General features: G+C 44.5%; 1 protein-coding gene and 1 long non-coding RNA gene across 11 annotated transcripts in view; one reads left to right on the forward strand and one right to left on the reverse strand.

The window, feature by feature from the left end:
- Nucleotides 1-12,446, reverse strand: part of MTCL1 (microtubule crosslinking factor 1) — a 131,731-nt gene extending 119,285 nt beyond the window's left edge. For 5 of the 10 annotated variants that reach the window (XM_036880692.2, XM_057504049.1, XM_057504044.1 and 2 more), the window contains exons 1-2: nt 10,837-12,442; nt 968-1,192 (exon numbers count right to left, since the gene is read on the reverse strand). In XM_036880692.2, the coding sequence (XP_036736587.2) occupies nt 968-1,192; nt 10,837-12,399 (1,788 nt within the window). In that variant the 5' untranslated portion in view covers nt 12,400-12,442. Of the gene's footprint in view, nt 1-967; nt 1,193-10,836 lie in introns of all 10 variants that reach the window. The other 5 variants (XM_036880694.2, XM_057504045.1, XM_057504046.1 and 2 more) reach the window with 4 other exon arrangements.
- On the forward strand, nt 10,443-18,736 carry LOC130684138 (uncharacterized). The gene is made up of 3 exons (XR_008998303.1): nt 10,443-10,673; nt 13,301-14,382; nt 17,921-18,736. It is a non-coding gene; the product is annotated as an uncharacterized LOC130684138 (long non-coding RNA).
- Nucleotides 18,737-24,348: the final 5,612 nt, after the last annotated feature.

A 24,348-nucleotide genomic window follows, 5' to 3' on the forward strand; every position in this document is an offset into this window, starting at 1 on the left:
CAGATAAATTATTTGATAATCGGGGCATGAGAGAAGCCATACCTCCCACGGAGGGAGCAAGTGGTATAAAGGCTGGGATTTCTTCACCTAATTTTCACTTCTGCCCATGATTCTTAAAGACACTTCCAGACAATTACAGTTGACACTTGAATGACATAGGTTTGAACTGCATGGGTCCACTTCCACATGAATTTTCTTTTATAAACACATTAGAAAGCCTTTTGGAGATTTGCAACAATTTGAAAAAAGCATTTTCTTTTCTCTCACTTGCTTTATTGTAGGAATAAGGTATATAATACATATAACATACAAAATATGTGTTAATAGACTGCTTTTGTTATCAGTTAGGCTTCTGATCACTAGTAAGCTATTAGTAGTAAAGTTTTTATGAAGTCAAAAGGTATACGCAGATTTTCGAATGCACAGGGGGTCACCCCCATGTTATTCAATGGGCACTGTCATTATGATCCTTTTTCTCCTTCAGTTAAATCTCCACTAAACAAGTCTCACTTGAGTTATGGTAATTTCCTGCATCTTAGAAGCTCCAGTAACAATAAAAATGTTAAGAGATGATGCTCAATCTCTATAAGTAGTCTTTGACTATAACTGAATTGATAACTGATAGATTTTTTAAAATATTTCAAATCTTTACAAGGAGGTTCTGCACAGTTTCTACACAATTATCACATCAATTGGTAAATATTAATCCTTTTTTATCATAGATCTATTACTATGGTTTGTTTCTTTTCTTCATATTTTAAGATTCCAGTTCATAAGACAGATTTAAGTCTTGGGCCATCAAAGTCATATGACTACATACACCCTAAGAAGCCATTAAGTGAGCGAAGGATGTTTATGCTGAAATCTGTTGAGAGAGAAACACAGAATATTACGACCATGTGTAAGTGGGTCCGAGAGTTGCAGTGACAGCCCCTGGGAAGAGTGTCCCATCAGCCCACTCACTCACCTTTAAGTCCTGCTCCAGACTTCGGATCAGCTCGCCATCCACCTGGCCTGTCTCAGCCACTTTCAGGCTCTTCTGCTCAGCCTTCCTGAGGCGGTACTGCAGGATCCGGCAGTTCTTATTCGCACGGTCCAGTTCTCGCCGAAGCTCCTGCAGTTGGTAAACATCTTCCTCTAAATAACTGTCTCTCATCTCTTCCATTTCAGCACGTAGTTCATCCAACTCATCCTACATGAGCCAGACAGAGATTTATAAGCCAAGTCCATCAAGAAAAAATGATGCTGTGCCTACCCCCAGCCCCCTGCTCTACAATCCCAAACATGAAGTGCCTGTATGCTTCCCCACGGGCCTATGGCCCCACCTGTGTGACAGGACACAGGGACACAGGGACCTCTGGAAATTCTCATGTGAGACAATATCACCAGGTACCTGTTCAAATCTTATGGATACAAAAACCAAAAACCAGCATGACGTATTCACTGCAGTCTCTCATATTTATTTCACTCCCAGGATTTCCTTATATATCTTAATCACAAATGCAATCCACTTTGCAGATAATTCAACCTTTTTTCAAACCAAACACTTACCTAAACGTTTATTTCTAAGGCATAATCTAGGTACTAAGATAAGTCAGACAGATTCTGCCTTCAAAGAACATAAACTTTAGTGGGTTCATAACTGTGAAATACCCTGGAACTATAACATACCTTCAAGTGTCCCTAAAATTCTGCTCCACAATCCAAATCTCAGCAGTAACTACATGACTCACAATTCTAAAGATAAAACCTTCTGCATCATTTCAAATACACATGAGGGTTTTTTTTCTCCCCCTTTCACCTATCCTTTCTTTCCCAACCCCATAGAGGCATCAACATGAAGACACTCTGGAGATGGGAGAGATCCAGGAGTTGTCCCTAGCTTCCACCTTTCCTCCCAATCCACAGCCATTCCAGGGCTGTCAGCTCAACATCAAAATGCCACACCACTGGGCTAGATCCTACCTGCATCCCTGTCAAGAGAGCAGCTGCAGAAACAGGTGAGTCCAGCATGTGGGGCCACTGGCTTCCCCTCTGGCCAGCTTATCCTCACATCCCACTCTCCACTCAGAGGCTTATCCTTTTAATATGTAGCTCAGACCACCTACACCTATTCAAACCCTCCTGGGGGCTTCCCCTTGCACTGAGAAAATTCAAAGCCTTCCCCAGGGCCTATGAGCTGCACCCCCCTTCCCTGCCACACTGCTGACCTCCCAGGGCCCAACCTGCTAGAGGCCTTGCACCTGTTATGCCCACTCCTTAAAACACTGTGGCTCTTTGCAGAGCTCAGTCATACAAGGTGGAAGACACAGTGCCTTTCCCCCCACCTCCACTGCCTCCAGTCCCTTGCCTTGCTCTAGTTTCTTCCTACCTCTTATCACTGTCTAATATTATTTGTTTCTCCCCATTCATCTGCACCCACACTAAAAACTAAGCTCCAGCAGGGCAGACACCTGGAGTGTGGGCAGCACCCAGAATGGTGTGAGCCACACTGTAGGCCCTCAGTAAATATTTGTGGAATGAATACACATGAACATCAGTCAATACCAAGAAAGAACAAATCATTAAAACAACCAAAACTAGACATAACTGCACTTTTGTTTTGTTCATTCTTGTAGCCTAATTACAAAATATTCTTTCCAACCCATAGACACAGCTGCAGCATGAGAGACATAAATTCTGTTGAAGTATTATAAAATATCTTAATGAGGGGCAGTTTGGAAGGTGGGAGATTAAGGAAAGCATTCTAGGAATTTTCCTGATTAGTTTGATAATTAATGGTTTAAATGCCTCCAGACAAGGATACACCCACTCATTCCCATTTGTTTGGTTGAATTAGTATTGCAGCTCAAGGAAAAACACTCCCAAACAGAGACACCCTAAATTGTCCGTTCTTGTCCAGGATTCTCACCACTCCCGCTAATCCTGCATTTGTGCAGGGATTTACTTACAATAAAGAACAGGAATTTCGCCACATCAGAGCATCAGGTAGACAAGAAATTGACCAGAAAGAAACCTCCTGAAGAGTATTTTATTCTGGATAAGATTAAGCACAAGAGTAACAAATAAATTGGGGATCTTTATGGAAAAATACAGGTTGACACAAATAGGGTGAAGACAATTGTCCAGCCAGCCTCAATTGCATGCAGTGGTCTGCCGGAAAGAGCCACAGACGTGGCATCTCATTCTCCCAAGCCCCAACCTTTAGGTTCTCCTCAAACTGTCCACACTATGCTAAGCAAGAAAATGACCAACTCATTTAACCATGACTCCTAACAGAGTGTTTCAATGATCTACCAAGGAGAATGGATGCTAAAGAAGAAGGTATGCCAACTCCCTCGTGGTCAAATGAACAAAATGTTTTTCTTATTGCCTTCTACGTACTCCTACAGAATTTCTGTACCAGTGATGACAATACCTCATTAAAAAATGAGATGTTCTAATGTGTCTTAAGAAGGTAAATCTCAACATTAAAAAAGTGATGTATAGGCAAGTTTCATTTCTTTTTTCCTTCTTGGAAATCTCTTCCTATGAACTTGTTCTTGGTAGGAAAATTTACTGGGACTGGGAGTTACTGGACTGAGCATAGGTCAGCCAGTTGAACGTACATGAACAGAATGGACAGGCCAGACTCTTCAGGAAGCTGGAGAACACAGCTGTTTCAGGAAGGCCCTGCTGATCTTTAGCAAAGAAGAGGTGGATGCTGATGCCTGCTCCCTACACCGCAGCTTTAATGCCAGCACATGGGAACCGTGCCCCTGACCCGACCCATGCTGGAGGACACCAACCACAGACCGCAAACATTACAACGTCACTCTGGAAAACAGTAACGCTAGTCCTGAATCTTCAAAATGAAGGTTCCGTCCATGAATATAATGGATCTGACTTCAGAAAGAGCTTAACCTCTAACTTGTGTCTGAGGACAGTGAAAGGTAATTGTTTCATTGAGTAACTAGTAAAAAATGGTTCAGTACAAGTAATAATCACTATGGGTATGTATATACATACAAACATACAGTGACTTTGTCCATTCTATTCATGGAAGGAATTGTGATTGGTTTTCCTTCTAGAAAGCTTATCAATAATAGCCAAAGTCACTAATGACTGGAATTACCTGTTACTCAAACAAAACCTTTTAGAATGTGATATAGCCTAAGGAAAATATAAGATACAACTTCCAGGTATAAAAATGTTCTCTAGTTCTCATACTTTACCAGGAGGGCCCTCACTGACCTCAATGTTAAATGCTAGATATGTTATATAGAGGTGAACAAGCACTGCAGCCTTAACAACCTGTCCAAGCGCTAGATGAACCCACACCTCCAAATCACTGAGTAGGCCAGAGACAAGCAGCGAATATTTTTTTACATAAATAATCATCAACATTAATGGCACTGAAAAAAATTAGGGTGAGACCATAATTGCATGTATTTGAACCATTGTCTTTATAATCCATATCTTTTCTACATTTGTAGAACAGAAGACACCCTTCACTCAGCATTTTACCTTCATCAATAACCCTGTAGTAACCCTGGCAGAAACATTGTTACCCCATTTTAAAGACAAGACCAAACCCATGCCATTTAACATAGCCAAAATCTCACAGTTAATAAGTAGAAGCTAAACTACAAACCCAGGCTGTCTGTTCCAAACACAGGCTCTTTCCAGTAAATACTGTTATTTGCAACAATTTGGACAAGTGAAACAATAATAAGCCTTAAATCATACTTTTACAAAAGGCCACCACTTGTGTAAAATAATAAAAGCAGACTAGTATTAAGAGTTTGACAGTTGTCAGCATAAGAGTATATCCATTATTGCAGTTGGGCTTCAGAAAAATAGGGCAGTGTGCCACAAAGATACCCCCATCTTAAAAATGAGGAAATTGAGATTCTAAAAGTTTAAATGGTCTCCAAACACTAGTCTGCTGCAGACACGGGACCAAGGCCAGTGTTTTGATTCTTTTCATAGAGCCTCAAAGCAATTTTCAGGTTCAGTGAAAATAAGTTACAAGAAAAGCAAATTATAAACCACGTAAGCTAGCAGCAGACATTTGAAAAGCAAAAACTGTGATTATTCAGATTAGGGTCATGATGGATAGTGATTTTAAACTAACATAACATTAATTTTCTGACAGCATGCTCTAATCTAGAATAAATTGTGTTAAAGAACCTTAAAGATGTCTGCCATTTAAATGTTTAAGAAAACAAGATCAACCAGAATATACGATGTTTCAGGCAGACATAATTTAGACCTGGTAAGTAAAAGTGGAAAAAACACAGAAACTAATAAGGGAAAAACTGCGCTTAATCAACAGTTTTATATTGAATTAACATCAGGTCTGTTGGATGCTTAAATGTTACCTTCATTACCTCATTCAAAAGCAAATCCAGTTTTAATTAAATATATTTTTCAAATTTCATATATAAAGTGAAATCTTGAAGTAGTATGAAGCTCCCTACTTTGCCCACCAATAACACATCAAGCCTTATTATATATATATATATCAAAGTAAAGGGTATACCATGTATACACTAGAGTAAACCAAGGTTAAAATGAAATATTTTAATGAAAATCTCTATGATACTTTTATCCACATATATAACATAAAAACCATCCATGGTGTAAGTGATGAAAACTTTTGATCATACTGATAATTTTATTCAAATCTTAATCTTCTTTAAACAACCTGAAATCAATAACTACTTCTATTTTAATAACCCTTCTTAAACAGACCCAGTTTGGACAGTAGGAACAGTCATCTGGCTACTGTTGCAATAATTCCGTCTTCTGGGAGTTGCAGGCAGAAACTACTGTCTGCAGTAATATACAAATAATCCATCTCATTTCCCTCTGGACAATGGAAATGTTCTCTGCAGAGTCCCAGCTGTAGCTAAGCAGGCACACAGGCCGCTACCATTGTTTACCAAGTGACAGTTCGCCCAACAGTTGATGGGCTCTGCTTGCTCTGGGCGGTATTATCTTGCCACCTAAGACTAATACAGCCACTTTCACAGACTGAATAAAGAATGGGTGTGCAAAGTGGAATGCCAGGCAAGAATAGGAATACTGTCCACTTTCACCCTTCTAAGAGAAAGGGAGCAGGAGCAGGGCCCGGGGACAGAGCAGCTGAAGCACTGAAGCTGCTCAGAACTGCTTAGTCTCTCCTCAAAGTGGCCCCACCCCTACTCCAAGCACGTGGAATGCAGGCTTAACAAAACCATTTCAGAGCTTGAAACTTAAAAGACTACCTCAAGTGAGAAGCAGGCTAGTACGTTTGGATGTGTGGTGATAAAACCAAATGAGCTACCAACCATCTCTTTAGAAAATAATTCCTCTCAAAGGATCCAATATTATCTACCCTGCAGCCAGCAATTACTTTTGTTTTAACCAAAAATAAGCAGTCCTTCCCCACACCAACCCTCTCCCATCTTGCAGGAAGATATCGGCATTTGGAAGTACACTATCTGGGGATAGGAGAACTGTATTATGAGCACATCACCAGCATTTTCAAAATAGACCAATAAACTCAAAATGATTAAATTCTCCTCGAAAGCATGTGAAAACAGAGAACATAATTAATATGTTCGCCATGAGCACTAGTACTTGTCTGATTGTCTCGGAGCACTCAAGCAAAACACAGTGGTGGCAGGCAGGGAGGAAACACTCCAAAGGCATTCTGTACAAGTCCTATGATTAAGAAACATGCCTTTGGATAACTGAACTCAACTGCTCACCTTAATTTCTGACTTCCAGACAGATATATTCAAGTTCATCAGAGGTAAGGGGATAACAAGAGTGGATTCCTGACGTTTTCATGCAAAAAGCCAGCCACCTGGACTGAGCGTGCATGTTTCATCTAGTCACCCTGGGGCCCTTTGATGAAGGTAAAAAAGGAATAGAAAGCAAGGTCAGGGGACGTCCCCATACAGTTGCACACTGCACAACAGATATGCACTTCTCTGTTACCATTTGGTATTTTAAAAAATACAATAACGGCAAAGGACATCATCAACAAAACAAAAAGACATCCTACAGTACGGAAGAATATCTTTGTAAATGACATATCCAACAAGGGGTTAACATCCAAAATATATAAAGAACTTACACACCTCAACACCCAAAAAGCAAATAACCCAATTAACAAATGGGCAGAGGATATGAAGAGATGGTTCTCCAAAGAAGAAATTCAGATGGCCAACAGACACATGAAAAGATGCTCCACATCACTAATCATCAGGGAAATGCAAATTAAAACCACAATGAGATATCATCTCACACCAGTAAGAACGGCCAGCATCAAAAAGACTAAGAACAACAAATGTTGGCAAGGATGCAGAGAAAGGTGAACCCTCCTACACTGCTGGTGGGAATGTAAGCTAGTTCAACCATTGCGGAGAGCAATATGGAGGTTCCTCAAAAAACTAAAAATAGAAATACCATTTGACCCCAGAATCCCACTCCTTGGAATATACGCAAAGAATACAACTTCTCAGATTCAAAAAGACATATGCACCCCTATGTTCATCGCAGCACTTTTTACAATAGCCAAAATATGGAAGCAACCTAAGTGTCTATCTTTAGAAGAATGGATAAAGAAGATGTGGTACATATATACAATGGAGTACTATTCAGCCATAAGAAAGAAACAAATCTTACCATTTGCAACAACATGGATGGAGCTGGAGGATACTATGCTCAGTGAAATAAGCCAGGCGGAGAAAGACAAATGCCAAATGATTTCCCTCATTTGTGGAGTATAACAATGAAGCAAAACTGAAGGAACAAAATGGCAGCAGACTCAAAGACTCCAAGAATGAACTAGTGGTTACCAAAGGGGAAGGGTGTGGGAGAGCGGCTGGGGAGGGAGGGAGAAGGGGACTGAGGGATATTATCTTTAGTACACATGGTGTGGGGGATCATGGGGAGAACAGTGTATCACAGAGAAGGGACATAGTGGCTCTCTGGCAACTTGTTGCACTGATGAACAGTGATTGCATTGGGGTATGGGTGGGGACTTGATTATGGGTAAATGTAGTAACCACATTGTTTTTTCATGTGAAATCTTCCTAAGAGTGTATACCAATCATACCTTAATAAAAAAAAATTTTTTTAATTAAAAATAAAAAATAAAAAATACAACAGTCTGGCTAAAAACCATGAGAATTCCACTTGAATTTTCCAATCAATAAATAAGACATCTTCCTATGTTTTTGCAGGCCTTATTTTTCTTCTTGATTACCCTTTGGTCATTCTAGCTCAGAAAGTGTGAGTCTTATATAGTAAGGGTGACAGAACTGACTCAGGAAAGAATGCAATACTTCATGTGGTCACAATGCTCGAGCACATATCAAAGTAAAATTTCTGGGCTTAGTCTCTTCTTGTTAGATAATAGAGGAATTTTCTATCTAATAGTGAGAGTTCTGTGCAACATTCCCTAAGGAAGCAGTAGGTCAAGGACACACTTTATCTACCATCTCAAAAAAGTATCGCTGAGCAACAGGAGCAACTAAAAGAGAAGTTTCAATTTACAGTGTGGACACTCTGAGTCCCATGTACACAGACATGCCTTCTGCCTCTGGCCCAGGAGGTCAAGAGATGCTCACAGCCCAGCCCCATTTTGCACAAGTGGAAGGGTCACTGGCCTTTAGAAAAGTCTACCCGGATTGTTGTGTTTCTTTCCCAAGTTGAACTCATAATTTAAGCTTTTCAATAACTGAACATGTAACTCACATGTGTATTTGTGATCATACTTCTGACTTTCTATCCTCACTCAGAGGTCTTCTACCCACTTCTCTCTCCTGCAGTCGGAGGAAAGACCAGGAAATAGTAAGTTTACATGACACTACATTACTCAGGCATAGTAAATGGTTGGCCACCACACTTTCTCCACAGGAAATAGCAACTGAACATTTCCCACAAATTAAACATTGCCAGTGGGATTTATATGACCATCTGTATACAAGATTGTTGGAGAATTGTTCCTTATGGCTCTTTACCTAAAAAGAAAAGAGATCCCTTAGGAAAACTAAATACTGGGAACATTTTGAACTAATAAAACAACCCTAAGCAAGCAGTGTTCTCCGAGAAAGCCAGCCTTGCTGGAAATAGGGAGGCAGCCTGGTGCAATGAAAAGAGCAAAGGCTGTGGAAGCAGAGAAAATCAGAGACAGCTGCACCACGTCTGAGCTGCATGACCTTGGGCAAGTCATTTACGTCTTCTGGTTCTCAGCAGCCTTGTCTGTGAAATTGGGGTTATAACTATAACAACAATTATACCCTAGTTGTGAAGATTCACTGAAATATGAAGTAATCAGCTCAGACTCCAGAGTTAGACACCTACTTCACTCACTGAGACTCCAAATCTGAAAAGATAATGCAAATAAACAGCTACCTGGGAATGAACCCTGAAATGATGCCAGACTGCCTAACTTAACTTCAAAGATGTACATCTCAAACATCTTTTCTTTCCAAAAACCTCAATTTTCTGCTGCTTAGCAATCATGATTGGCATAAACATTATTTCATCAAAAACACTGTGGGACAGGGATTATGCCAAGAGCTGGAGCTATCAAACTGAACAAGATCGTTTTTCTCACCCTCAGGGAGCATATATTTGGTGCAGATTTACAAAAGTGATGATTTCATCCAGAGTTACATATTTGCCCTTTCTGCCCTCTCTTCTCACCTCCCTCCTCTGCCTCCCTGTTAACCTGTGCACAAGATAAAATGACTACTGGGCTCAGGTCAAAGCAGCACCTGATAAAACTGGTCTGAATTTAAATAGCACACTTCACTGTCCACCTGGTTGCCCATGCCCTGGTCCCACTGGCTGAAAACTGGGCCTCATTTAGGGAGGTTCAGCATTTACTGAGAAAATAGCACAAAGCACACAACCCATTGTAAGAAGGCCACCCCCACTGGCCTGGCAGGATATCAGAAATCTCTATCTATAAACAGAAATATGATTTATAGACATTAAAAAATAGATTTATACCACTGTAGCTATTTACTAACCTGAGGATTACAATAAATTAAAATATAGTCCCTCTTATTTTCTCTCAAGTCACCTCGACTGACTGACCCTCCGGCATTGTCTAAACCTTCTGTTCCGCAGCGCTAGGCCTCCTCCTTGGAGAAAAGATGGAGTCCGACTGAGTGCCCCAAAGCTAACAAGACCAAGAGGCTACTGCTAGCAGGCCCTGATGGAAAATACTTAGAGAAAGGGCGGCCGATGTTGCGATTCCCTCGAAAGTGAGGGCATGTAGGGGGAATCAAGTGGCCTCTCCTCGCACGGAAAAATAAGTGACGTTTACAAAGGACTGGCCAGCGAGACACCGTTTCTCTCAACTCAGGGACACTCAAGCGACCTCCTCAACTTAAGGTCTATCCGCCCCTGAGGGGGAGACAGAAGCGGCATGCGAGCCCTCAGCCTGGGCCACGGACCCCTCTGGAACCAGTACACACGCCCAAGGCGGGCCCACAGCATATGGGGAGAGGCGCGGGGCGGGGGAACGGGAGGGGAATGCTGTGTATCCAAAATGCAATTACAGCTCCTGCTCCTCCAGCAAGTCCACACGCCAAAAGCATCAGCGGAGAGAAGCAAGACTTCTAGAAACAAGAAAAGTGAAGTGGATTTAGAGCTGGCCGGGACCCAAAGGTCTTGCTCCTTCCGTAAATTGTGATTAAGTTCCCAAGCCCAGCGCGTGCAGGGGCAGGGACCGGCAGGCGGGAGAAGGCGCTCATCAGGACCGGGAAGGCGGGGCTCGCAGGTTCCCGCCCGCACCCGACTCTCCCGGGTCGCCTCCGGGTCCCATGCGACGAGGTGGTTGCTCACCTTGAGATAGTCATTTTCCGAGCGCAGCTCCTCCATCTCCCGCAACAGCTCCGCCGCCGCCGCCGCCGGTACCAGCCGGGGATGCTCGCCCGGGCTGGGCTCCTTGGGGGTCCCGGGGACAGTTCGCTCCGGAGGCGCGCGTCCCCCGACATCCTCTGCCACACCCGGCCCTGGGGACCCCGTGGAGACCCCTCCCGGGCTGCTCCGACCACCGAGGCAGGCGCCGGCGGCGGGAGGCGCGGCGAGGAGCGCGGGGGGATCGGGACTGCCGGACGGCGCCCCCCGCGCGGCGGCGCTCGTGGTGGGGGCTCCTCTCAGCGGTTCCCGGTCGCTGGAGCCCGTCCCGGACTCGGCGTCGCTGCTAGCGGCGGGGAGCAAGCGCTGCTCATCGGACAGGGGTTCGGAAGGGCAGTCGGAGAGGTCGGAGCTGCTGTCCGTGTGGCTGATGCGGGAGCCAGGGGCGAGGGGCCCGGCCGCGGAGGTCACGGCGGGGATCGGGGGGACGGGGATCGGGGGCGCGGCGGCGCGGGAGGGGACTGCCCCGGAGCCACGTTTGGCTTTTCGGCCCTTGGTAGCGGCCAGCGGCGGCTCGGTGCCGGGCGGCGGCGGCGGTCTGCCGGCTCGGGGCAGGGGCTCCGCGGGCGCCGTACGCGTCGCCCTCCTCGGGCCCGGAGCGGCCTTGGCACCACCCGCTGCCCTGGCCCCAGTACCCGGCGGCGGCTTGTCCTTCGCGCCGGGAGCGCCGCCGCTGCGCCGAGAGAGGCGGCTGGGCGCGGCCAGGGGCCCCGGCGAGGGAGGCGCCTTGCCCGCGAGGCTGGGCGAGCGCGGGGCGGCGGGCGCCGGCGATCGGCCGGGGGAGGGGGCGGCTTGGGCCGGGCCGGGCGCGGCGGGCCGGCCGTGCAGGTCCTTAAGGAAGGGTCTGGCGGGCGAAGGCGCGCGGTGTAGCCGCTTACGCTCTGCCAGCGGGTGGAGGTGGTGGTGGCGGTGGTGCTGGCCGGGCGGCTGCGTCTTCGCGTCCGGGACGCCGCCGCCCGCCGGGCCGTTCAGTGTCTCCATGGCCGGGTCCCAGGCCGGGAGCAGCAGCTCGAGCGACAGATGCTCCGGGCGGCGGCGGCGGCGTGCAGCCTCCCGGAGCGCTCGCTCATCACTGTCCCCCAGCCCCGCCCGGTCTGCGCCCCGTTCTCCTGCGCCGCCGCCGTCCCCCGCACCCCTGGCCCGGAGGATCCCCGCGGGGCTCGCAGCCGCCGGCGTCTTGCTGAGGTCACTGCCGCTCGAGTTCTCCCGGCACAGCAACGCGGCGGCCCCGTGCGGCTGGCATTCCCTGGATGTCGCGCTCGGGACTAGTGGGTCGGCCGGCGTGGTCGCGGACACCCGCACTCTTCCGGCGGCTGCGCTGGCGGCGCGCTCCCGGCTCCCGCGTCCCGCTCCCCGCCCACCGCCGCCCAGCTCCCCGCAGCGCCCGCCCGCTCCGGCCCGCGCCCGCCCCCGCCGCTCCCGCGGAGAGAGACTGCACTCGCGCTCCCCCGCCTCCCCGCGCCCGGGGCCCGGCAGCCCGGTGCGCATGTCCGGCCTCCCGCCAGCCGGCGCCGGGGTGGGGGCGGGGCCCGCGACCCTCCTGGCTTTGGAGGCCGCAGGGAACAGTGCCAGGAGCTGGGGAGGCAGGCTAGTAGCAGAGGTGGCGTGGGGGAGAAGGGAGCGGGCTCTGGCCACCTGGAGGAGACTGAGGGTTCGGGAGGCGTGGGCTGGCCCCTCGCGGTGTGTGCTACGGGGCGCCGGCTTTCCCTTGGATGACCAGCACTCCCCACAGGCCCCTCCGTCCTACCCCTGCCTCCAGGGCCCCTCGGTTCCCTCCCCCACTGTCCTCTCACTGCTGAGCCGGTAGTCTCACACTCCTTTAAGGATTGCTGGTGCCCGATACAGCTCTCGCGTTAAACGGGCACGGTGCTCCACAGTTGGCACCCCCCGTGGCCTCGGGAGCTCAGAGGAGGAGCTGCTGTAGAAATAGGAGAAGCAGCTTGCCAATCTTGGGTCAGGAGGGAACTCACATTTATAGTTCCTGCTGCGAGCCAGGCACTGTTAGACACTTTCTGGGCATTGTTTTATTTAATCCTCGTAACAAGCCTGAATTGAAATTACTGTCTTCTTGAAGGGTGAGGATGTAGGCGCTGCAGGGTGAGGTCAGGGATTTAGCTAGTCCAAGGCTGGGTAGGGATTCACACCCAAGTCTGCAGAATTCTCAATCCTACACGCTATCCCCTCAGAGAACCACGGGTTCGAATACCTGTCCTGCCACTTGAATCTAACCTGGGCAACTGACCTTTCTGCGCCTCAGTTCCTTTGCCTGTATAAATTAGAAAATACTGCCACCTGAATGTTTGTGGGGATTAAATTTGCAAATCTGAGAAAATACTGTGCAAACTGTAAAGTGCATTTCAAATAACGTTGAGCGCAGGTTCCGTCCCAGGCGTTGGATGTCGGGAAATACGCAAAGGAGCCCGTTGTCTGGACGAGGCATTGCCAGGAAGCGAAGGGAAGGGCAATATTGCAGATCGCTAGGGTGAGCATCTACCCCGACCAGGGGAGGCTGGAGCTTTCTCTGCAACGCTGGGCTGGTCTTGCAGGTGAGTGACTGCCCAGGACACGCCGGAGCAGGGGCTGTAGGTGAGTTTTCGCTGGAGGGTGGATGCGACCAAGTGCCCTGTGGACATTATCCTAGAGACTGGGGAGCCTTCAGAGGATTGGGAGCATGACTAATCTTATTTGCTTAGCAAGCTCCCGCAGGCGGCAGAGAGCAGAGGAAGGAGGGTGAGGGGGGCCGTTAGTGGTTGTGGCCATAAGCACAGAGGAGGGAGCAGTGAAAGTAGGGGTAGAGAAGAGGGGACAGACTTATGAGAAAAAAAAGACAGATAGCCTCCAAAGTCTGTGATCTGAACCACAAATTACCCTACTTAGCCACCTCCTTCAAAAAATGCAAGATAAAGTGATTTTTTTAAGTCCTTTAAGTTAGGAGAGTCATACCTGCAGAAGACATTCTGCCTGCTTCCCTTCCCCTTAGATCCTCGCGGAGACGCCGCCGGTGCTGTGGCTGAGCGCTTGAGGGCACTGAAGCCTCAGCTCAGCTGCTGGGAGCCGTTTATTTCGCAATTTCTCCGAACATGTGACAGCCACACAAAATATTATCTGTACTGATTCTTTTTTGACGCAGTATCTTGTAGGACCACAGTCATGTTTCGTGGAGTATTTGGAGACAAAGGACAACACTACAGACAGACTTGAAAGCCACCGCCTTCTTTCCCCTTTCCAAAGCCACCGTGCTCAAAGCCGGCTCTCCCCGAGAGGGCGCTTGAACTCTCCTTCAGGTTGACTGCAGGTGAATCAGAAAGCGACAGCGGCAGTCCCAGAGCCCAGAAAACTCCGGGTTCAAGACCTTCACCTTGATGTTCCTCCAGACACCCATTTCTGAAGAATTATGTCCAGGACTTAGCACAAGCTTGCCAGCCCCTCCTACTATATAATCATGCAGAAGGCCACCTTAAAAATGTTTCAGTAAGTCAGTCTTCGAAAAATACTAGCCAGATGATCATACTATTTGTAGTCAGCTTCCTTTCCCTCAAGTAATACCAAAAAAATTTGTACTCCAAATTATTAGCCTGGCGATTGTTTCTGGTAGCCCTGGGAAGGAGACGTTCAATAATGCTTTCTTTATTTTCCAATATTCTGTGAATTACTATTTGCATTATAGGAAATTTTAAAGTCACATGTAATTTTTTTAAAAATGCTTTGTTGAATCAAGTTAGTCTAAGGGCATTGGGGGTTTACTATTTAAAAGAGCCTTAAAGCCTGGAAAACAACAAAATACATTGTGGCTGTGGCTGTGGTTGTGCCTGTTCAGGTCTGTCTGCCCTCAGACCCAGTTCTTGCGCTCCCTGATTCTGCTTTGTACACAAGGAAAACAACCCACAAAGGCTGGTTTTCCAGGTTCCTGCATTTGCTGATTGGGCTTGGCCAGCGGCCAGGAGACTTGAGTGGGGAAGCCTGAGTACTTCTTACCTCTCTCCCCATCTCACATGGCTTCTTCAGAGTGACCAGCTCTCCTTTGGGGACTGGTCTATGGGGGTCCAGCTTTCATGGGATGACCTGCTCCCTCTGGTAAATTCGCCTCCTCCGATTGCCTCTATCAAGGATGGCTGCAGCTTCCTGTGGTTACAAATCTCTAGATTACTTTTCTGTGTCCTGTTTGGCTCTGGATTCCTCCCCTGCCTCTGTAACCAATTCCCTGCATTGTAAACCCTGTGCTGTAAGTACTGGCACTTTATTCCAAGTTTCTGATTTTCTCATTCTTCTGCAGAGGCCTGAGTACAGGTCTAGGGAACTGCATGCAGCAGCACTGGTGTGTAGTAAGTAATTCAGTATAACTAGATCCATGATCTTCTTGTCAAAGAGCAGTGTGGTATTGTGACAAGAGCTGAGTCTTCAATACCAGGGAAATCTGGGCTTGAATCCTGCCTAAGCTGCTTGTGCCCTGTGTGCCTGGGAGTAAGGTACCATCAATGTTAACATCATCATCATTATTTAATACCAGTGGAGTAGTCTTCAATATCCTTTAAAATGTGAGCAAACCAAACTTGAAGTGAGTGTGGAAATCTAGTCTATGTCTATACAGTTATATAAAGAGAAACAAAAAAAACGGTTTGATTTTGTTTTACTCGTAAAGGGAAAATGTCACTTAGGACTAGACCCCCCTTACTGCTGTGTACTCACAGGTAGAATTATATGTAGAATTGTTTTAGTGCTTCAGAAAGTTAGGGTTAGAAAAGGACCTGAAGTCGGGTGGTCCTCAGGAGAGGAAGCTGATGCATCCAGCCCTGGGGGTGTGGGTGCTTCCCAGCAACTCTTGCAGGGTTACTGCCAAAATTCCAAATGGGACCTGAAGCAGGCCAGTCCTTTAAGTACCCACTGAGTCTCTTGGCCACACTGGAGCTGTGTGTGGTGGTGGTGACAATGATGATGACTTCAGAGGCTCTTAAACTTTGATTACATTAAAATCACCTGGTGAGCTTGTTGAAAATGCAGATTCTATGGCCACATCCCCCAGAGATCTGATTTCAAAGGTGTGGAGTGGAGCCCTGGAATCTTTATATTTAACAAATACTTTTGATGCACATAATCATCTGACCACACCCTGAGAAACGCTGTTACTGTTTCTAACACAGCTCTAGGTATAATATGCTTGTTATTTGCATTGCTTTCTGTCTCTCTTTGAAATTCCTTCCAAGGTTGTGTGTGAAATTTCAGAGGATGGAGATGGAGAGATGGACATAGAGATTTACTCAGTTAACTCTAACTGAGTGTCCCACCCAAGGCCTTTCCCAGAGCCAGACTTTCAGGGAAGGAGATGAGTCTTCCTATGATCTGAGAACTGAGAGAAGGATATGCCAGAGGGGAGAAGGGAGGCCCTGTGCTCTTGACCTGGTTCTTAATGAGGGTGGAAGCCCCTCAAGGAGCATTTTGAAGTTTGCTGGTGTATTTCTTATTTTCATTCAACAGTGGGATTGGGGAGCACTAGTAGAATTTAGGAGAGGAGTCAGGGATGCTAGGTTTCTTGCAATATGCCTGGAAAAGAATTGTCCCACATATTATACAACTTCCCAATGTCCTTCTGAAACATTCATATAGACTGAAAAAGAAATTTTTTAAGTTTATCATTACCTGAGCCTGAAATGTAACTGTCTTAGTCCTTTCAGGCTGCTATGGCAGAATACCATAGACTGAGTGCCTTACAAACAGAAATTTATTTTTCACAGTTCTAAAGACTGGAGGTCTATGCTCAAGGAACCAGCATGGTCATGTTATGGTGAGAGTCCTCCACCAGGCTGCAGAGGGCCGTCTTCTTCTGTCCCCACATAGAAGAAGAGGCAAGGTAGCTCTCTGGAGCCTCTTTTATGATGGCACTTATCCCATTCACGAGGGCTCCACCACCAAGAGCTAACCACCTTTCAAAGGCCCCACCCGCTAAAGCCATCACATGGGGCACTGGGATTTCACATGGATTTGGCAGGCAGGGAACACAAACATTTGGTCTATAGCACTGTTTTACATATAAACACAATACTTTTACATATAAAGCAGTATTTTTCGGGTTGAATTTAATATATACTGGATTTTTAGGAATGTAGCTGCAAATAGAAATTGGAATTAGGCTCAATTTCATTTGGAGACTTGCAATGAATTTTTCATCTTTAATCATTTTGTCATTGATGGCAGTGCCACTCAAAGTTTTTTAGCCATCAATATAACCCACCTGCATTTGTCTGCATTTTAGCAGATACTTCAGTGTATAGAACCTGACTGCTTCATTGTATATATTTCTAGTATTTTCATTCCTCAGCTTTATGTGTTGAAATACATATTATTTTCTTATAATTGCTTTCTTATTATATGACCAATACAACATTATATTGATTTTTTAAAATATGTGTTTAGGGAGATGGTTCTCATTTCAGGAAGATAGAGAGTATTTGTAAGGAAAGGGGGCTATGCACTAAAATAGCTGAGACCCACTGGTCTTGCCAAGAGTTAAGATTTCTTGGTTGAGGCCCCCAAGTGGTGGGTGTTGGGATGGCTTCTCGTCCCCTACTGGAAGAAAATCACAGAACCTGGGGAGTGTGGGCCCCAGGGGCACAGTAGTGAAGGTCGGTAATTCTAAGAGACATCCTTTCATTACAAGAGGCAGAATTGCCTTACACAAGCTTTTGACATGTTTGCTAAACTTTAAGTTAAAACTTCAGGCTCCTTTCTTCTTACAACATAACTGCTAAAACTTTTTATTTTTTAAAATGGTATTGGGATTCTAAGCTTGGTGCACATGGAAAATACATTGTTAAATAAGGAAAACAAATAAAAATACTCTCCCTTTCCTGGTCAGCAGCATGTGTACTCTGAAAAATTCAGGGAAATTAATAGGTTATGCTGTCACCCTTGAACTTAGAACATTACACATTTCACTATGCAGATTCTGAAATGTACAGCATGTCTTGTGTTTGCTTTTATTGTAGTTCACCATGATTTATTTCTTTACCTACAGAGGTACTGCTATTCAAAACAGAAATGAAGATGTGTAGAAGATGCCAGTAACCACTTCATCCTGCTCACTGGCCTTTCTACCAAAATGTAATGTCCATCTTTACATAGAAAATGAGAGTAAGTTTGCATGAGAGCAAAAATAGAACAATGAATTTATGGAAGGTTCCATAGCACATACTATTTGTGAAATATGTTTACTGATTAATTCAGGAGATAGGACACCATATAAGACCACACATAAATATATATTTTAACTATTATTTCCCTGTAAAATTACTGTCAAGCAAATTTAACAATGAGATATAGCACCATGGGTTCTTTGGCTGGTCACCATGATTTGTTCAGTTACCTTGGACAAAATATCTCAGTCTTCCTGGGCCTTTGAGACCTTGAGGTAGGAAAGGGAATGGCAGGGTGAAGCAGACAAAAAGTCTGAGCTAGCTTGACTAGCAGAACATGGAACAATGGCCTGAGACTGATAAGCAAGTTTCAATATGAACTAGCTGCAATGAGATCAAACCAAGACGGCGTCCAGTTTGACTGGGAATAGGCCTCTAACTTCATTAAATCTCATTTACATAGTAAAAATCACACCCATCAGTACCATAACAGTTTGTTGTCATGACAACCCCCAGAAAAGACCTAAAGTCCCCCTCTTTGAGAATCTTCCCAGAGAAATCATGACTATTCTGCCCACTGCTTTACATACCTTTTGTACTTCCAATAAAGAGCTAACACACTGCCGGGGTCGGGGTCGGAGGGGTGCTGCTCTGCCTGTGGTTTACAGTCTGTACCTTCAACCTCTGAATAAATCTGTCTCATGCTGTACCTGGTGCACATTTGATTTCTGTCCTGCACATAGCCGAGAATCTTTCACTGCAATGGAGGCCCAAGGGCTAGGGCCTCTCAAGTGCTCCTGTAACAACCTCATGGATAAAATGAGTTGAACTTAAATAAGCTTTAATGGCTATCCCAGCTTACTAAATCTGAGGGGTAAGGTGAACTTGCAAGTGCTAGTTCAATTATCAACATGGGATTATCCATAGTAAATTTTAGGTCCCCTCTGTTCTTTCTCAGGCAAAATTGCTCAAAGAATATAAACTAATTTTAATAAAAGACTTGTATATATAAGGAGGTTAGTATGATGGAATAAATATGACAAATGCTAGTTATACATATTCCTGATAACCGTACTGGGGCAGGCTATTGAATGCTAACCATATTTTCAGGTGGTTCTCAGTATTATTACTTAAAAGTAAGTCCATGTCATATTTGTCTCTAACTATTGCCAACAGGATCTAACAACTGGAGACCAGAAGGAGGCCTCAGAAAGATCTGCAGTCCTGTCATTTGTGAGCTCGTATTAGGAAACCCCGTGACCAGTACCCGCTGGTTGTTACTAAAGCGTCCTCCCTTCTATGATGAGAGGGATCATGCAAGTTATCACCCACACCATAGAATATTTGAGAGTGAAAGTGGGTACTATTCATAATTACACAAAACAACAGGTATGAACCAGACCTGGGCAGGCAGCTTAGGCTATATGGTTGGCCTGTGACTGAAGTACCTTCCTCAAGGTAAGAATGTTTCCAAATTGGATCAGACTGACTCCTCTTTATATCTACCTACACTAGGAAGACATGAACTCTTTTCATTGTGTTTAACTCTTTTAAATGTAACTGGGATAGAAGACAGTTAAAGAATCCCCAGAGACTGCTCATCCACTCATTCATTAATACACTCATTCATTCAAAGATTATTGAACAACTCCTAAAATGCTAGACTGTATATAGCTATAGGGAATAGCAGGGATTAAATAAAAACATGGCTTCTGCCTTTATGGGGCTCATCATCCTGCATAGAAGTGGAGCTGGCCTCCACTTCACTAGGCCTCAGTGTTCCCAGGAGCTGGCCTGGCTGTCAAAGCCCAGCCCTGGCATTCTCCTGTTAAGCCTAAACAATGTCACAGGACCTCAATATCAGACTGGGACAATCCAGGACGGTGATGGAGCAAGACCAGTACAAGATCACTCACAGTGTGTCTGAACACAAACATTTTCTAAACCAGAGAAATAACCAAACACCCCTCTCCCAGCTGATTTCACTGAGTGCTGCTTACCAAATACAGCCTTGCTCTGGGTGTCCCTCCTTCCAGGTAAGATTTCTTAAGATAGCCAACCACAGAATCACCCGCACTTCCTGACAGCATCCCATTCACAGCTAAGCCCCCCTTTGTTAAACACTACCCCAAATCATCTATCACAAATCCAAACCCATGTCCCTTCTAATACCCTCTTAACTGTGGGCTCCCCTTGTGTCTGCTCTTCCTCACTGCCATGGCCAGTGAGCCCAGCTCTCTCCACCACAGGCGTGTGTACTCCTGGTGCGTCAATAATTTGAACTGTCAAGAAGGCATAAGGCAAGGAAGCAAGATGAAACTGTTTCCAGAGAATCCATTCTCTGTTTTACAAATATTTGAATATGTGAAACATAGTTGTTATGCTTCAATGGGTCTTTTGTCTCCTTGAAAATATTGAAAAACATTGATATATTTGATGGTTATACATCTCTGAGCAGCTAAATCTGCTTAATAGTTGCCCAGATCAAAGCCAACTTTGGAGATGATACTGAACAGAAAGTCTTTTAGCTCCACAAATTGCTTTTGCTCTACGGTGAAGCAAGGATCTTATCTTTTGCACCAACATAATGCCATTTCATAATCTAAGGTATGGCACTCAGTGATTTCATGAACTCCCAAGTCCTGTCTGCCATGCAGCTAAATTTATTTCTGTTTTCTCTATAGGATGCTTCTCAATATATAATCAGGAAGCTAGTAATGTAAGTTTGGAAACTTATCAAGTAATAACAAATGAAATAGTCATAGAAACATAGAAAAAGAAATAAAATAAAAATTCGTTGCTCATTCAATATTTTAAAGGAAAGAAACACAGTATTTGAAGGACATGATTGTTTTCATCCCTAAAAAGGTAAGTGAAATAGAATGGAATGTGCTGTCTCCAAAAGTACAATACAAGTTCTCTGGAAGAGTGTTGCCCAGGCTGAGACCATCTTTCAAGGATGGTATAAAGATTCTTATCAGGGCAAGGCATTCCCTTTGAGCTCTGGAGTTATATTCATGCTCTCTTCAGTAGATTGTAAGCCTCTCAAGTACAGGACCACAGGGCAGTGCCAAAATCTGCACATAGTAGGTAGTTAATGTAACTCTGTCACACAAGTAATGTAACTCACTAGTGGAGCAAGCAGGTGTCAAGAAGGAAGACAGTTAGGAAGCTGCCGCATGGGAAAGCCTGCAAAAGTTGCCATTGCTACTGTGGTTCTCCTTCTGGTCTATATTCTCAACCATGACAAGAGTAATACCTTTGTCATTTTCTGGAATCTTGAATATTTCACACCCTGAGAATGTTCCCCATATGTTATGATTTTATGTAATCATAAAAGTTGCCTTTCTCTTTCTTTCCTTGCTCTTGCTCTTAAAAGTCTCTAAAATTGTATGACCAACTTCAAGGGAGTTGTTCCTGAAAACTTAGAACAACTTAGAATTGTCTTCTTTTGAATCCCTCTTCAGGGATGGCTTCCCTCCATCTATTCACTCTGCAAGATTCTAGAAATCTCAGACAACATTGTATCAGGAAGAACATTATGAATTTCATTTTTCTTTATTCACTGAAAGTTATAGAGGCCAACGCCTTCCTCTTTATGACTTCTACATATACTTCCAGGGGGAAAGGGGAGACCAGAAGTATAGTCACCTTTCAGCTTTTTCAAATAGAGACTCATTTTAATCCCAATTAATGAAGTGTGGAGAAATGAAAATCAAAAGCATCAACAGTTAATACTTCCTAGACGTCCAGAACTATTCAAACTGAACTACAAAGCAGATTCATACCCTTTGGAGATTTTGTGGATTCAGGAATTGCAGAGAGCTAGCACAGGCACCTGCAAATTTTGTGAGGTGTGAAAAGTGCAAAGAACCACAGTGTGTAATTTTTATATGAATTTTGTCTCTTGTATCTCCCAAAATGGACACAGAGTAAGTTGAAAGATGCAATTGAGAGGTAACTTTCTCAACTAACCAGTCTGTATTTTCCCTACCACTTGGCCCTGCGAAACTTTAAGATGCTCAGAGCACTTGCATTTCAACTGGGAATCCACCAATCCCAGTTTTCCTCTTGGGGAAAGCAGCAACAATGTGAAATAACAAACAAAAACAAAAAATCAGCCAAGTTAATACAACCAAGCCAGTCATAAACGACAAAGGATGACTGAAGCGGAAAATAAATACAAAACAAATTTGTGAATTAGTTTGTGAATGTAATTAATTGTCAATTACATAGAGCCCTGAGGCAGCCTGATAGACTTAGCTTTGCCAACTGGTCTCTGAGGACTGCTGATTGGAAAACAACTCAGAGGTGCCCTGTGACTCCTCCTTTAAATACATGTTACCTTTCATTCATTCATATTCAATTTCTCTTTCAAAAGACATTAGTGTGATAGGCACTGAATTTAAAAGACAAAAGGCCTGAGCTCTGTCCTTGAGAACTTTATGAGGAGACAGACATTTAAAAAATTAATATATTACAAGAAAGTTGCTAATAGCAGTATCCAGAGCCAGCTACATAATTTGCGGGGCTCAGTGCAAAGTGAAAATGCAGAGTCCCTGGTTCAAAAAGCAGGGAAAAAAGTGTCATTAAATTTTCTGAAATATGAAGATTTCCCTTTCTTCCACAGTCTTGCGTGATTTGTAATAGTGTTTTTATTTGTTATTTAATATTGCTCTAAGTAAAGAAAAATTGAGACTTTAATTATTAGCCTGAAAGTTATTATAAATCTTTGTAATGTGCAATGCCACTTTCGAATGCATACATGAGCATAACTTGTCTCATATGTTGAATCACAGAAATTACACAATTTGTATTTTGAAATTTATACATTTATATGTATTTTTTTTCTTCCCAGAACAGTGTTGCTGTTCATGCTGCTCAAAACTGACTTAAGTGTTTTTATGTTGCTTTTGATATTTGTCCATTTTCCCCACACTCTTTGCCTTTGGCATATGAGGACTAAAGAAGGACTTATAGAAGAAACTATAGGTTGCCCTTTCCTTTTCCCTGTATATCATCATTTGCAGCAGAAGTGCTAACCCAGGGAAGTAACAAGTGTTAAGTAAGAAACAATATGGGTCCACCAGAATGCTTTGCTGGGGGGTATGCATGAAATGTGTGTGTGTGTGCTCATGAATGCAAATGAGGCAAGAAACAGCAAACATGGATATTGCTTGTATCTACTCTGCTCAGCCATCTACTCCATTGTCCCTTAAAAAACACAGGTTCAAAGATAAATGTGGTAAGAATTTCAAGTTTAATCCAACAGCAGAGCATTAACCTAAGGATGGACCCTCCTAAGCATGGATTCTGTGCAACTGCCAGGGTTGTATGCCTGGAAAGCCAGCCAGCAGCAGAAAGGTACATAATAAAAGGTGCAGTAAATAGCAGCCCGGACTCCTTGCAGCTGGCTTCTCTCTATAGAGATAGCACAACGCAGTAGCTAAGAGATTGGCCTCTGAGCCGAGTGCCAACATTGCAAACTTGAATAAGTTACTTATCCTCTCTGTTAGTTCCTCTCTCCCTGCCTAAGTTTACTTGCTTGTAAAATGGGGATAATAATGGTACCTAACTCATAGGTTATTGTGAGAATTAAATTTTAACACATATGGATATTTAGAATCATATTCCTTGGCATCTAGCAAGACCTAGTAAAAACTAGCTATTGCTAGTGGAGGTGAATGAATGAGGCAATGTATCATTGCTTCATAATATCAGCATCTCTGAGTCCATGCATTTTCTCAGTCCAACCAACTTTCTGATGGTAATTTAGCTTTCTATGTAAATCTGCTTATAAGCAAAGAATGTGCTTGATAGTCCACCTCTCACTGGAAAATAATAAGTAGGTACTCTGATTTACAAAGTTACAAAAACAGGAAGGAAAACATACAGAGGGAAAAAAGTAAGTCTGGCAAGGCTGTATGGCAAGGTAGCAAGTGAGCCTTATCAAATGGAATAATGGGTCCTAGATATGCCTGTTCTCGCAGTTTTACAGACAAAAAAACCAAGACACAAGGAAAAAAGTAATTTAGCAGCCCCACGACACTGTTGAGTGACAGGGTCTGGCTTTGCACTGAGAAGGGCTGTGTCAGTGCACACCCACCACCATGCTCTGAGCTACCTCCCAGCAAATGAAGCCACCCTGTCTACACCGTCCTCTGACGGTGTCAGGCAACTATCAGAGCTGCTGTGTACCTTTTGTGGAGGTGAAGTGGAGCAAACTTAACAAGATGCACAAAGGAGAGCTGCTGGGGAGGCAGCTGGAAGCGAAGAACTAGTGGTCATCAGGCAGATGATAGGCATGGGT

The sequence above is a fragment of the Manis pentadactyla genome, chromosome 6 (genome assembly GCF_030020395.1).
Source record: "Manis pentadactyla isolate mManPen7 chromosome 6, mManPen7.hap1, whole genome shotgun sequence".
Taxonomy (NCBI): domain Eukaryota; kingdom Metazoa; phylum Chordata; class Mammalia; order Pholidota; family Manidae; genus Manis; species Manis pentadactyla.